This window comes from Alexandromys fortis, unplaced genomic scaffold (genome assembly GCF_014885135.2).
Source record: "Alexandromys fortis isolate MF-2015 unplaced genomic scaffold, M_Fortis_MF-2015_v1.1 scaffold_69, whole genome shotgun sequence".
NCBI lineage: Eukaryota > Metazoa > Chordata > Mammalia > Rodentia > Cricetidae > Alexandromys > Alexandromys fortis.
This window is the reverse complement of record NW_026067951.1, coordinates 1051934-1065769: the sequence shown is the minus strand read 5'-3', so window position 1 is coordinate 1065769 and position 13836 is coordinate 1051934. Positions and strand designations below refer to the sequence as shown.

At 43.3% G+C, this 13836-nt stretch overlaps 1 protein-coding gene and 1 pseudogene across 1 annotated transcript; one reads left to right on the top strand and one right to left on the bottom strand.

Moving 5' to 3' along the window:
• The first annotated feature begins 209 nt into the window (after positions 1-209).
• Positions 210-1147, top strand: LOC126506764 (glyceraldehyde-3-phosphate dehydrogenase-like; annotated as a pseudogene).
• Positions 1148-2783: 1636 nt separating this feature from the next.
• Positions 2784-13742, bottom strand: Cdnf (cerebral dopamine neurotrophic factor). Its single transcript, XM_050150504.1, has 4 exons — positions 13619-13742; positions 7224-7351; positions 4716-4857; positions 2784-3027 (listed from the first exon to the last, which is right to left on the bottom strand). Exons 1-4 carry the CDS (start codon positions 13740-13742, stop codon positions 2849-2851), a joined length of 573 nt encoding a protein of 190 aa, XP_050006461.1. The 3' UTR covers positions 2784-2848.
• Positions 13743-13836: the final 94 nt, after the last annotated feature.

The following is a 13836-nucleotide window of genomic DNA, read 5'->3' as shown; positions in this document are numbered from 1 at the left end:
TGGGAGAGCAGCTAATGCTCTTAACCCCTGGACCATTTCCCCAGTTCAACTTTGGTTATTTCTTAAATACAGTTCAACATGAAGGAGGTTATTCCCACATGGTGAAAAAATTGCTAAACTCCAGAAACAAGGGAGGAACTCTCTGCTCCTCCCTGTTCTAGAGACAGCTGCTTCATTTGGTGCTGTGCCAGCCTCGTTCCAGAGACACGATGGTGAAAGTCAGAGAGAGCGGATTTGGCCGTATTGGATGCCCGGTTACCAGGGCTGCCTTCACTTCTGGCAAAGTGGATGTTGTTGCCATCAGTGACCCTTTCATCGACCTCAACTACATGGTCTACATGTTCCAGTATTATTCCACCCATAGCAAGTTCAAAGGCACAGTTAAGGCTGAGAGTGGGAAGCTTGTCATCAACAGGAAGGCCATCACCATCTTCCAGGAGCGAGATCCCACCAACATCAAATGGGAGGATGCCGGCGCCAAGTATGTTGTGGAGTCTACTGGTATCTTCATCACCATGGAGAAGGAGGATGGGGCCAAAAGGGTCATCATCTCTGCCCCTTCTGCCGATGCCCCCATGTTTGTGATGGGTGTGAACCATGACAAGTATGACAATTCCCTCAAGATTGTCAGCAACGCTTCCTGCACCACCAACTGCTTAGCCCCCTCGGCCAAGGTCATCCATGACAACTTTGGCATTGTGGAAGGACTCGTGACCATAGTCCATGTCATCACAACTACCCAGAAGACTGTGGGTGGCCCCTCTGGGAAGCTGTGGCAAGATGGCTGTTGGCAAAGTCATCCCAGAGCTGAACGGGAAGCTCGTGGGCATGGCCTTCTGTGTTCCTACCCTCAATGTGTCTGTCATGGATCTGACATGCCGCCATGGAGAAAGCTGCCAAATATGACGACATCAAGAAGGTGGTGAAGCAGGCATCCGAGGGCCCACTAAAGAGCATCCTGGGCTACACTGAGGACCAGGTTGTCTCCTGTGACTTTCACAGTGACTCCCACTCTTCCACCTTCGATGCTGGGGCTGGCATTGCTCTCAATGACAACTTTGTAAAGCTCATTTCCTGGTACGACAATGAATTTGGCTACAGCAACAGAGTGGTGGACCTCATGGCCTACATGGCCTCCAAGGAGTAAGAAGTCCACCCTGGACCGCCCATCCCAGCAAGGACACAGCAAGAAAGAGGCCCTCGGCTGCTGAGCTGTCCCTGTCCTAACTCAACCCTTGACACTAAGCGTCTCCCTCACAGTTTCCATCCCGGACTCCCAGATAGCAGGAAGGGCTTAGGGAGCCCTACTCTCTCTTGAATGCCATCAATAAAGTTCATTACACCCCTCTAAAAAAAAAAGAACCACCTTGGGCCATTACAATAAAACTTTTATTTATTCTCCTTTTCCAGTTAGGCAATCTACACATCTCCTTGGGAACCAGCAATTCTCTAATGCGTTCACTCACACCCCATTGCTCAGCTGAAAATGCATTCATTTGCATCACTTAAAAGTGGACATTATTCTGTCAATGTATATTTATTGTCTGAATGAGTTCTCTGCTCCACAAACAGATTGCCAGTAACTTCATCTGGTTATTTAAATGAATGGTTGTTTTTAATCAACTAAGTTGAGTAATTATCAAATAACTTTTGCAACTGTTTATTAGATAGAACTGATGTACAATAAAAACCCACGTCTTAATTATACTTCTGTATCAATATGATGATCCTCTCTCTTATCACCTGCCCTGATAAGGGACATTCCCATCGCCCCAGAAAGTTTCAAGGGGATGCTTTCTTGGGTATCCACACCCTGACCTATGACACAAAGGCAACCACTTCTACCATGGGGTTCTTATTCTTCTGTGGCTGGAAAACGGAGCTGAAACTCTTGTTTGCTGCTTGAAGCTGATAGAATAGCACTAGAAACCATAGGTATCTCTGCTACCTGCACAGGCTGAGTGAGCTCTAGTCCTGCCTGGTGTGGGACAATGAAAGAAGAGTCTTTCTTGAGTCTTGAACCCTTGGCAATTCGAGGGTGGTTATAATTAGCCCGAACATAGACTCAAACAGGCAGGACCCTGGAGTCGGGAGAGGCAGAGGCCATAGCAGATGCTGCTTACTGGCTTGCTTCCCCTGGCTTGCTCAGCCTGCTTTCTTGTAGAAAGCAGAACCACCTGCCCAGGGATAGGCTCTCCCCCACTGATCACTAATTGAGAAAATGCCTTACAACTGGTTCTCATGGGGACATTTCTTCAACTGAGGCTCCTTCCTCTCAGATGACTCCAGCCTGTGTCAAGTTGACACACAAAACCAGCCAGTACAGCCCCCACACACACATCAGTTCATTTTTAATGTGTGCCCCCCCCCAGTTAGAGGTGTGGGGGATGCTGTGAGGTGAAGTCTAGCTGGCAGAAGTAGATCAGTAGGGCTAGACCTTGGAAGAGTACAGCCTTATCATGATTTGAACATCAGTTTCAGCTTCTCGGTCCACCACAACGACAACAGCCTTGTCCCCATGCTCTGAGCTGCTCCTCCATTAACTACTCCGACATGATGGACTGAGACCATGAGCCAAGGTAAATCTTCCCCTCCCCTAAGGATCCTGACAGGCATTATTGTCACAGTGATGCAAAGAGAGCACTGCACCTTCCAAAGGAGGCTGAGAAATGCATGCGGAGGTCTCCGTACTCTGCAAATGTGGGTGCCAGCAGGAAGCACAGGTTAATCACAAGCCCAAGCAGTACAACAGCAAGACGGGCAGCCACCAGGGTGGTCCCTGGTTAGCTTAACCAACACATCCATGTCTTAGACTTACTCTACTGTCCATGAGCACTGATAACTGAGGTCAGAGCTCTGTTTGGGGCTGTGGCTTTACATATTTGGGGGCCAGCTCTTTGATGAGGGTCACGTAGTCATTTTTTTCTGCGCAGGCCTTGCACTCCTCCCCCCAGCTGTGCAGGATCTGCTTCAGTTCCGCAACTCTCATCTTCCATAGGTCCACCGATGCCAAGTCCAGTTTCTTCTCTAAATGTAAGAAAGGACGCACGATTGAACAACAAAACAAAAATCTCATGAAGCTCTTAGAAGGGTATATGGTGCTGACTTCATTCTCCTTCAGTGAGAGGCAATTTCCCTTTCTGTGGGAATCAAGATAGACCCAGTGAACATGCAAATCACCAGTCAATCCTCTTGGGTGCTACTGTTCCCAATCATAGACCAATGATATTCAGGAATGGAAATACTGAATCTATGTTGAGCATATACAGAGATTTTTCTCATCATAATCCCCTAAACATTACAGTATAACAACTATTTGCTGGCTGGCAAGATAGCTTAGTGGGTGAAGGCACTTGCTACCAAGCCCAAAGACCTAAGTTCAATCCCCAGGTATCTACACAGTGGAAAGAGGGAACTGACTCCACAGATTGTTCCTTCACAGATTGACCTTCACATGTATGTTATTTCACACATGCATTTATCTCTCTAGATAGATAGATAGATAGATAGATAGATAGATAGATAGATAGATAGACAGACAGGATTGCACACACACACAAACACACAAAATATGAAAAGGAAAACTACTTACATAACATTTGCATTGTATGATGTGGCAGAATTCCGTGCAAATGCTATGCCATTTTATATTAAGAACTTGAACTCCTGAGGTTGTCCCTTCTATGAACATGCTTTGTATGGACTTAGGGCTTCCTGCCTCTACCCTACTTCTTTAAAGTCAATTAGAAGGGATGCTTACCCATAATACCTGCCCTGGAAGTCGGGGCCTATGCTTGGCAAACTAAGAACGAGGTTGTCTTTGGTATCTTTCAACCTTAAACCTGTTTCATGTTTGTTGTGTAGCTATGGGACGTGTGTACAATTCCCAGCTGTGTTGGGAAATGAGACTAAATGAGATCTGGATGCTAATTAGTTAGGTCACTTATAGTAATACAGTGTGTGTGTGACAGAAAACAACAGCTTATGCAAAACGAAAGTGTATCTCTCAGTGGGATTTCAGGTGTTAAGGATAGCTGAGGGAAAAAATTTTAAAGCTTTAATCACATTGACTCCCTCTACGCAACAGGCTGGCCCAGATACAATCCTTCAGTATAAGAATAGATTTAACCATGTGAAATTTATAAGGCCAAGGATAGAGTTTTAAATAGGACAGCACCTTCCTTCCCAGGCTGTGTATTTTAGGCACCTCTGGTGAGCTATGTCATCATGCAAAACCTGATTGGATGGGAGTAGCCCAGTTCCTAAAAGTGAAAGCTGACGGAAGGAGGAACACGTCTAGGATGAAAATATCGTCCCATTGCAACTTCAAGGCCCTACCGCCACTGAACGGAGGACTCATGTCTTCCTGGTCCACCATATATGGCTCCTCGTTTCATTTTCAGAAACTTTCCATACACACATGACTGACATCACCTTAGTAAACTAGGAACTTGAACTTTGGGCTGGCAGTTCCAACTTAATGCCGATTATCCTTTTGTATCCAGTATTTGCTATAAGGTTATTGTTAGTTCATTAATTTCCCTTTTTTTAATAGGAGCTCAGCTGACACAAAAACACCATTCACCAGCTCATCAACCTGCCCGTGAGTGGAGAATCCCTTCCCTCTAATGCTGGCTTTGACATAGCATGGCCCAGTGTTTCAAAGCTTGACGACACATGGAACGTATTGGGAAAGACGGTTGCGTCTCTCGTACCGTACTTCAGCTCACAAATCTGGCTGTCCATCTTCTTCAGCCTCTCACAGATCTTCACTACGGGCACGTGCACACTCATGGGACGTGTGACTTCACCTAGGATCTTGGTGGCTGCGTCTTTGGTGGCTCCTAGATAATAGCACTGAAAAGAGAATGAGAGGCCATCCAGGGCTGATGAGAAGATTTGAATGGTAAAGGCGCCTGCCGCCAAGACTGACAACCTTAGTTTGATCCCTGAAACCCTCCTGGTAAAAAGAGAGAACTGCCCCCTTCAAGTTATCCTCCGACCTCTGTATGCGTGCCACACACATGCATACAAAATAAATAAATGAAATGTGACTTGAAAGACTTAGTGTTCCCAGTGATGAACACAAGCAAGAAAAGCAGTACAAAGAAGGAAGAACGAGGTGGGGCCGTGGTGGCTCACACCTTTTATTTCAGCACTCAGGAGGCAGAGGCAAGCAGATCTCTGTGAGTTCGAGGCCAGCCTGGTCGACAAAGTGAGTTCCAGAACAGCTAGGGTTGTTACTCTGTCTCAAAAAACAGCAACAGCAAAATAAAAAATAAAAAAAAAAAAGAAAGAAAAGTAGAACAAGGGGGGGGGGGAGAGAGAAAATGAGGGGTTAGACTTGTTTTCATAGTCCAGCTACTAAATTTTAACCCTGGCTAACTGAGGCACCCAAAGACAGTGACTCCAGCCTTGTCATCAGGCTAATTAGATTCACCTGATAATTTCTGTGATGGCGAGAGACTGGGGTTTGCTCTGCCAGGTGCTGCTCTCACCCCTCCAGAGAGACTAACTTGTTACTTCTCACAGTGATCCTGAGAAGTGAGTGCTATTATTATCCCCATATTGTATCCAAGACAGCAAAGATCGCCCAGCCCAAAAGTAGAAAAGACAGAATTAGCCAGTCCAGCATTTTAGCTGTCACATACATCACCACATCTTAACTTTCATTGCACTGCCTTTCCAGTTACCTGACATAAAATTTTACATAGAAGAATATAAATTCAGGCAGTGGTGGTGCATACTTTAACCCGAGCATGCGGGAGGCAAAGGCAGAAGCAGGTGAATCTCTGAGCTCGAGGCCAACCTGGTCTACAGAGCAAATTCCAGGACAGCCAGGGTTACATAGAGAAACCATGTCTCAAAAAAAGGCATATGTATGTATTGTATGTATGTATGTATGTATGACTGGAGGCATGGCTCAATATTTAAGAGTTCATACTGCTCTTCCTTAAGACCTAAGTTGGGCTCCCAACATCTACCCACATCCAGCAGTTCACAATATCCTGTATCTTTGGCTGAAGGGGATCCAGCACCCTCTTTTGGCCTCTGCAGGCACCTGCATTCACATGTGCACAAAACCCTACACAGAATCACACACATATGCATAATTAAAAATAAAAAATCTTTACTTGTGTTTATACATATGTAAAGGCCGGTGACACGAATAAGTGACAAGAATTTGGCAATGTGTCTGTCAGTGGTACACATTAACATGGCTACTTTAGGCAAAAAAGAACTGGTCTGGTAGCTGAGGTATAGCTCAATGGTAAAACATACAAGATGGGTAAAATGATTTCATCTAAAATTGCCTTTATTTTTACAGAAATATTGAAATAATCCATACATTAAATTCAGGAAATACAGTCTAAAAAAGAAAATATAAAAGCCTTATTCATTACATGTGAATAATACTGAGATGATTTATGGGTTTGACTATGTGTCTTGGTAACAAATGCAAAAGCCTTATAATAGTAAATTCTCATCAGAAACTATTTTACAATTTGGTTTAAGAAAATGTAAAATTGCTTGCCTGCCTGTGATTTACTTAGAAAGGAAAACTGGATTGCTCTCAACAAGAATCCATTGGGAATGCAAAAGAAAAGAAATAAAAGGAAAAGGACATGACTGTTCCTAGGTATTTGGAGGAGAAAGAAGGTTTACTGTAGGTAAAAGAGAGAGCATAGTCAGAGACGGAGACATCTGGGAGAGTTCAAAGTGGACATGACCCTGAGCCATGTGAGGAGAGGGGGGAGGGCAAGAGAGAGGGGAGAGAGAAAGAACAGCTAGGAGGCCCCAAAGAGAATGGGTAAGCAAAATGGCAGGAATATCTAGGGAAGAGCCTCTGGGGTAGGGCAGCCCAGCCCCTGGGCTGGGAAAGTTTAGGCTAGAGGGTGGAGTATGCCAGCCAGGAGGACCCTGTAATGGCTAGGGACTAAGGGATGCTGGGAGTACCTGGTGGTCAAGTCCACTTTGACTTGTTAAATAGGTACCTCAGCTATTTGTCCCAGGGCTTGAGACCTAACACCCAGGACCGTGTTTCCCATACGCCTGTTTTCTGCTTGCCGTCTACAATGAGTATGTTTGAAGCTGGCACCGAAGTAGGAAGACACCAACTCCAAGTGCAAAAGGAAACTACTGGTAGTTCGGCTTTTATTTATTTATTTACTTATTTGTTTGTTTGTTTTTGAAGCACACCGGAAAAATGAAATTTACCATACCAGGCGGTTTTCTTTTCCTTTGGCATCCAAGCAAAAGGTGATCAACTCTTTCTCTATGGTGTCCACAGAAAAGTCTATTCCTCTGGTTAGCAAGGAGTTGTAGAATCGGTTTAAGAATTCTTTACATACTAGAAGGAAGAGAGACTTGGGTCTGTTACACAATTCTACCTCTACCACATCTATGACCGTGACCCACCCACCAAGTGAGAAAAATACAGTTATGATCCAGGACTGGAGAGGTGGCTGAGCAATTGAGAGCGCTTGCGGCTCTTACAGAGGACCCAGGTTCAGGACCTGGCACCTACAGTAAAATCATGTGTAACTTCAGTTCTAAGGATCTGATGCCCTCTTTTGGCCTCCATGGGTGCCAGGCACACATCTGGTACAAATGCATACATTTAGGCAAACATTAATAAGCATAAAATAAGATAAACTGTAAAATATATAGGTATGGTTCAGTGTATTTTGACCATGGATTCAAACCCTAAACATTATTTGGGGGTCTGTTACTAAAGCCATGAATGCAGTAGACAGAATCCACTACAAACACTAAAAGATGAGAGAGATAAGACGCTAAAAGATAACTTTTGTATAAGATGTGGTCTTGGAATAACTTTGCTTCAGGCATAGAGAAAAATCTGAATAACTATACTATAATACCTCAAAGGAAGCTACTTAGCATGACATGTATTTATGTCCCACCACCATGAATCTGGGATTGGTGCAATCCTAAACTGATGTTTGAAAACCATACTTTCAGTAGAGCAAGAGTTTGTAGCACGAATAATAAAAACCCAGACAAGCCGGGCAGCGGTGGCACACGCCTTTATTCCCAGCCCTCGGGAGGCAGAGGAAGGTGGATCTCTGTGAGTTCCAGGCCAGCCTGGTCTACAAGAGCTAGTTCCAGGACAAGCTCCAAAGCTACAGAGAAACCCTGTCTTGAAAAACCAAAACAAAACAAAAAATTCAGAGACAGATATTGGGGTTCAACTTGAAGATCAGAAAAGCAAAGCAGTCAGCCACTGGCTTTTACCTCTATCTCAGACTGAAATGGCGATCCTGCCTCCAGGAATCTCAGAATGAGAGACTGAGCCCGAGAGCTGTCTACTCCCTATTATATTCCTCTCTAGTGCTAGGATTAAAGGCATGCACCATGACCACCTAGCTTCTACGGCTAACTAGTGTGACTACTGGGATTAAAGGTAGGTATATTGCACCACTGCCTGGTCTATATGACTGACCAGTGTGGCTGTTTCACTCTCTGATCTTCAGGCAATCTTTATTTATTTAAATACAACTGAAATATCACTACAGTAGTTAAGTCCTAACTCGAAGAACCTTATTCAGTCCCAATTATCTTGAGTTGTGAGAGATGGGACTCAGAGAGGCGCAGCCATGAGTAACCACCATGTTAACGTTTGTCAGGGCTGGTAGCTGCTGTCTCTGATGCAAGCATTGCAAGTATTTTAACTCTTCAAGTTTCACAACAAAGCTATGGCATAGACATTCCACTACCCTCTTTACAATTAGAGAGACTGGGCCAAAAAGACATCATCTAACTTGCTGGGCAAGTGGTAGAGAGGGTTATTTGATCCTCAGTGGCCCCTGGCCAGTGTTCTCCCCAACTGTGGGAGGAAACAGAAATCTTCTTCTTTGCATTGTTTTTTTTTTTTCAGGACTTTTCTCATAGCAAGGACTGATGTCACTAACGCCCATGTCCTCTCTGCTGATCTTCTGAAAATCCAATGAATGTTTATAGGAGTTGTCTTTATCTTTATTATCTCTTTCCCATCTTATCCTTTCATTGCTCTGTGATACATTCTTGGCCAGTTTTCCCCCTACTACTAAATGTCTCGTGTATCCCAGGTTGGCCTCAAATTCCCTATTTCACTAAACTTTTGATCCTCCTGCTCCATGCCCTACGAGCTAGGATTATTGGTGAATACTACCATATTATGCCATCCTGAGGGTCAAACCCAGAATTTCATGCATGCTAGGCAGTGTTCTACCAACTGAGCAATATCCACAGTCCATCTCTTGGATCTTGTTATACACTATTTCTTTGTTTTTCACTGGTATCTAATCTGCTGATCATTGGTCTCATCAATTTTTTAAAGATTTGTTTATTTATTATGTATATAGTATTCTGTCTGCATGTATGCCTGTAGGCCAGAAGAGGGTACCAGGTCTCATTACAAGAGGGTTGTGAGCCACCATTTGGTTGCTGGGAATTGAACTCAGGACCTCTAAAAGAACAGCTAGTGCTCTTAACCTCTGAGCCATCTCTCCAGCCCTGGTCTCATCAATTTTATTTGCAGAAGTTTAACTGACTCTTTTCCAAAAGCGTCCTGTTCTATATTTATATTATAAAATAAATATATAAATCAATTTAGTAATTTATAATAACCAAACCTGAAATCTTTTCAAGTAGACTGCTTCTGTCTCTGATCTCAACTGGCCATAACCTCTGATCCCTATGATACCTTCCTTCCCCATCCTAAATGAGAATGTGATTGGGAAGTCACTCACAGCACCCAGTCAGCTTCACAATCATCAGGCTAAACCCCACATTCTACAGTGTACCATACTGCAAAACTGCGATGCCTGGCAGATTAGGTGTACTGAATGCAGCTTGGCTTATATTTCCAATATATGATGGGGATGTAACTTCATTGTAAGTTAGAGACTTACACGAACACACACATACATACACGCAAACACACACGTACATACACGCATATACACACGCATAAACACATTTTGTATTGATTCTGTTGCTCTGAAGAATTCTGACTAACGCATAATTCAAGTAGATACAGCAGGGAAGCCTTTTGGTACAGTGATGAATCTCTCAATGATGGAGATGTGTGACTAGGTGACTTTACTGTGGGAACATCAAAGAGAGTACTTACAGAAACCTATATGCTATAGACTGCTACACATCTAGGTCACGGTGTACTACAGCTCATTGTTCCCAGGCCACATGATTGGCAGGTATGGCCAGTCTTTTAGCATTACAACACACTACATTGTCATCTACAACGTTTATGCTTAAGAACCATGCAGTTGAATTACAAGAAAAAAATACACACACAAAATCTTACAATGTTTTGTTGAATTTTATACAGTTCAACAATTTTATGTTGAGCTATATTCATAGCTATCCTGGACCCTATGCAGCCAGCAGCCACAAGAGGATCAAGCCTGTGTGTAGAACATGCTATCATACCCAGTGCTGTAAGCAAGTTTCACTCCATTTTAGATACATAAACATAAGAAAGGTACAGTGAAGATGGAATATTAATTATCAGAGCTGGAACAACGGCTCAGTGGTTAAGAGAATACTTGTTGCTCCTCCAGAGGACCCAGGTTCATTCCCAGCACCCACGTCAGGTAGTTCACATCAGCCTGAAACTCTAGTTTCAGGAGATCACACTCCCTCTTCTGGCCTCTGGAAGCTTATGAACACATGTATCATATGTATCAGAGACACATACATTAGGAAAAACAAAACTTCAGAAAAGACAGCCTTAAAATAAAATGGTATGCCTACACGTGACTCCTACTATGAATGAAGCCTGTGCTGGAGGAGCCAGAAAGGGGAGACTGACTATGAAGGTCAAGAGTATATTAGTTCACACTGAGGCCGACACTGTAGGCACTGAACATGTATTAGTTCACACTGAGGTCGACACAACTAGTCACTAAACATGTATTAGTTCACACTGAGTTAGACACGACAGTCACTGAACACTTAGGCTACATGAAATTTTTGGGGAAAAAATACTTTTCTTTCTTTCATGATAGATGAACCAGAGCTTACAATGTTTTCCACCATATAAATTCTTTAATTAAAAAAAAAAACTATTTGACTGTTTTGTTACGACACTTAGCTTGAAATACAAACATTGCACTATATCTTCTTTCTTTAAATCTTTATTCTTTAAGTTCTTAATTTATTTCTTACTTTTTAAACTTGTCTACTAAAAACTAAGAAGCAAAAACATGCATTAGACTAAGCCCCGAATCAACACAAACAAATGATTAAAAACAGGTGATTCAACATCATTGAGTGATAGAACATTTTCATAATTTCATAGAACCACCTTAGCATACATGACCCATTGTTGGCTAAAATGTTGAAGTGCAGAACATCACTATAAATCTGAGAACTGGGATGTGATCTAGGATGGTACATAAATGTGTAATCCCTTGTATTCAAGCAATATTCAGAAGATGCGATCACAGGGAAAAGGAGATGGAGAAATATAGGCCTGGGTATCATCTTCATGAAACACCAACATTTTGGAGTTGAGAATATAAGACAGAATCAGAAAAGCACTCTTTGGAACATCCAGGAAGGCAGCACAAGAGAAAGGAGCAGTGGTCTCCCTAGAGGCAAATGATAAAAACACATCTAAATGATTAACGACATTATGAGTCACTGACAGAGTAAAAAGTGTCTCCTGACATATCAACCTAATTATCAAGCATGTTAAGTCTGCGAAGAAGAGGACAGCTGCTGCCGTGATCTTGCTGTCAGTGAGCAGGAATTCATCAAAGTCTCTAAGCAACTTCTCATCTTGTCTTCCTACAAGAGAGATCCAGTCTTGCAAAGTCTCCTATCTTTACCCCAGCCTATCCTCATAGGATTTCTCAACCTCAGCTGTCATTCTGACCAGCATCATTTATCCAATGAGGGAAAGACGGACATTTGGCTCACCAAAACATGCATGAAATCACCGCACATTTCTATCCTTTTGTTCAATAATCTGACTATTGTGTGGCATAATGGATCCTGAGAACCAGGGGGTGAGAGACATCATCTAGAGACACCCAGAAAAAGTACACAGTCGCATGGCAGAGAATGAAATTTTTGAATCTTCTGAGGAACATACTAGATATGTGGGAAAAGAAAGCAGGAGCCACTACCTGGAGGAAACTGGGAAACCACTGAAAGACTTTTTTAAACCAAGAAACAATGTGACCCGAACAATGTGCGGGTCCAAGAGCGAGTCTGGGGCCTCTGGGGAAGTAAGCAGGTCCTCTGCGGGTTCGGGCACACCCGAGCCTGGGACCTCCGAGTTAGTAGACAGCTTGAATTTTGCAGGAAAATGGATGGAGCTAGAAAACATTATTTTGAGTTAGGTAACCCAGACACAGAAAGACAATTATCACATGTACTTACTCGTAGGTGGTTTTTAAACATAAAGCAAAGAAAGCCAGCCTACAAACCACAATCCCAGAGAACTTAAACAACAATGTGGACACTAAGAGAGACTTACATAGATCTAATCTACATGGAAAGTAGAAAGTAGAAAAAGACAAGATCTCCTGAGTAAATTGGGAGCATAGGGACCTTGGGGGAGGGTTGAAGGGGGAAGGGGAGAGGCATGGAGGGGAGTAGAGAAAAATGTAGAGCTCAATAAATATCAATAAAAATATATTTAAAAAAAAGGAAAAGAGTGGAAGTCTGTAGAAAGGCAGAGAACCCAGCAGAAGGTAGAGTTGACAGACAAGCCATTGTTTGACAGAAAAAAGAAAAAAAGAAATATAGAACAAGCCAGCCAATTCTGTTGACCTGCTGATAGAAAGCTGGACTTCAGTTAAGAGTATTTATTGTAAGACTACACACTCAACTTATTCAGTGTGAAGCTTGTGAGTCTACATTTCCTGTTTAGTGCATCCACTCTCAAGATCAGAAGACACACATTTGAATTATTTTAATAAAAGAAGAATGTGGTCCCAAAGGAAGGGACTATCGAAACTTTCATCTTGGCTACTGTTAACAGTTCTTTTAAAAAGGATGTTGTTTTTGTAAAACTTAAGCAGTACAACACCCTCAAAGTCAGGGGGTTGGTGGATTAGATAAAGGTGTTGTGATCGCCAAGTCCATAGAAGGAAAAGGTTGTCTATTTTATCCTTCTCAAGGAATTATTGCGCTCCTTTGTAAAACAACTTCTGTCTAGAAAGTTCTCACCAAAGATAACTGTGTCTTTGATTTCAACAACCCTGACAATATTGTCATGTTTTATTTTCCTTCTGAAAGGGACAAATTAGTTTGAACCTCAAAACATGTCTTAGGCACAGAGAGACAAGTCTCCCTGGTTAGGAGCAACAGAATTGAGTTAGAAGCAAGATCATTTGCACAAAACTCAACAGGAATCCTAAATCACTCCTTTTCCTACGCCAACTTAATGACAGCAAAAGCAGCACGTGTTCTCAAGTGTCACCGAGTCAAGCTTTTGCTCAGGCTACGAAAGGCGGGGGTGGGGAGGTAAATTATTGACTGAACTGCATTTCTCGGGTGAGATGTTATTTACAGCCTGGCCCGGGAGAAGCTGCTGGGCTGAGCGTGGTGTCGCCGCCATGCAAGCAGGTCACACACCGCTCACCTTCACAATCAGGCCCCGGCCGCACACCGGCCTCCAGGCCCTGCACCAGCACCGGATTCAAGATCCAAAGCCCGGCGCAAAAAGTCACTAGGGCAGCCGGAATGGTGCACCGCGTGCACCACATGCTGAGCCTGAGCCTGAGCCTGAGCCTGAGCCTAGGACCGGTCTCTGCTTATGCCTCTGCACTACTGTTGCAAGCTCTGGAAGCGGGGAGGAGG

Excerpts from the sequence above, each read along its gene's own strand:
- Cdnf (XM_050150504.1), bottom strand. The coding sequence starts at position 13,742 with ATGTGGTGCACGCGGTGCACCATTCCGGCTGCCCTAGTGACTTTTTGC. Across the intron at positions 7,352-13,618 it reads GCCGGGGCCTGATTGTGAAG|TATGTAAAGAATTCTTAAAC; the intron begins GTGAGCGGTGTG and ends TCTTCCTTCTAG. Across the intron at positions 4,858-7,223 it reads AAGGAAAAGAAAACCGCCTG|TGCTATTATCTAGGAGCCAC; the intron begins GTATGGTAAATT and ends TTCTCTTTTCAG.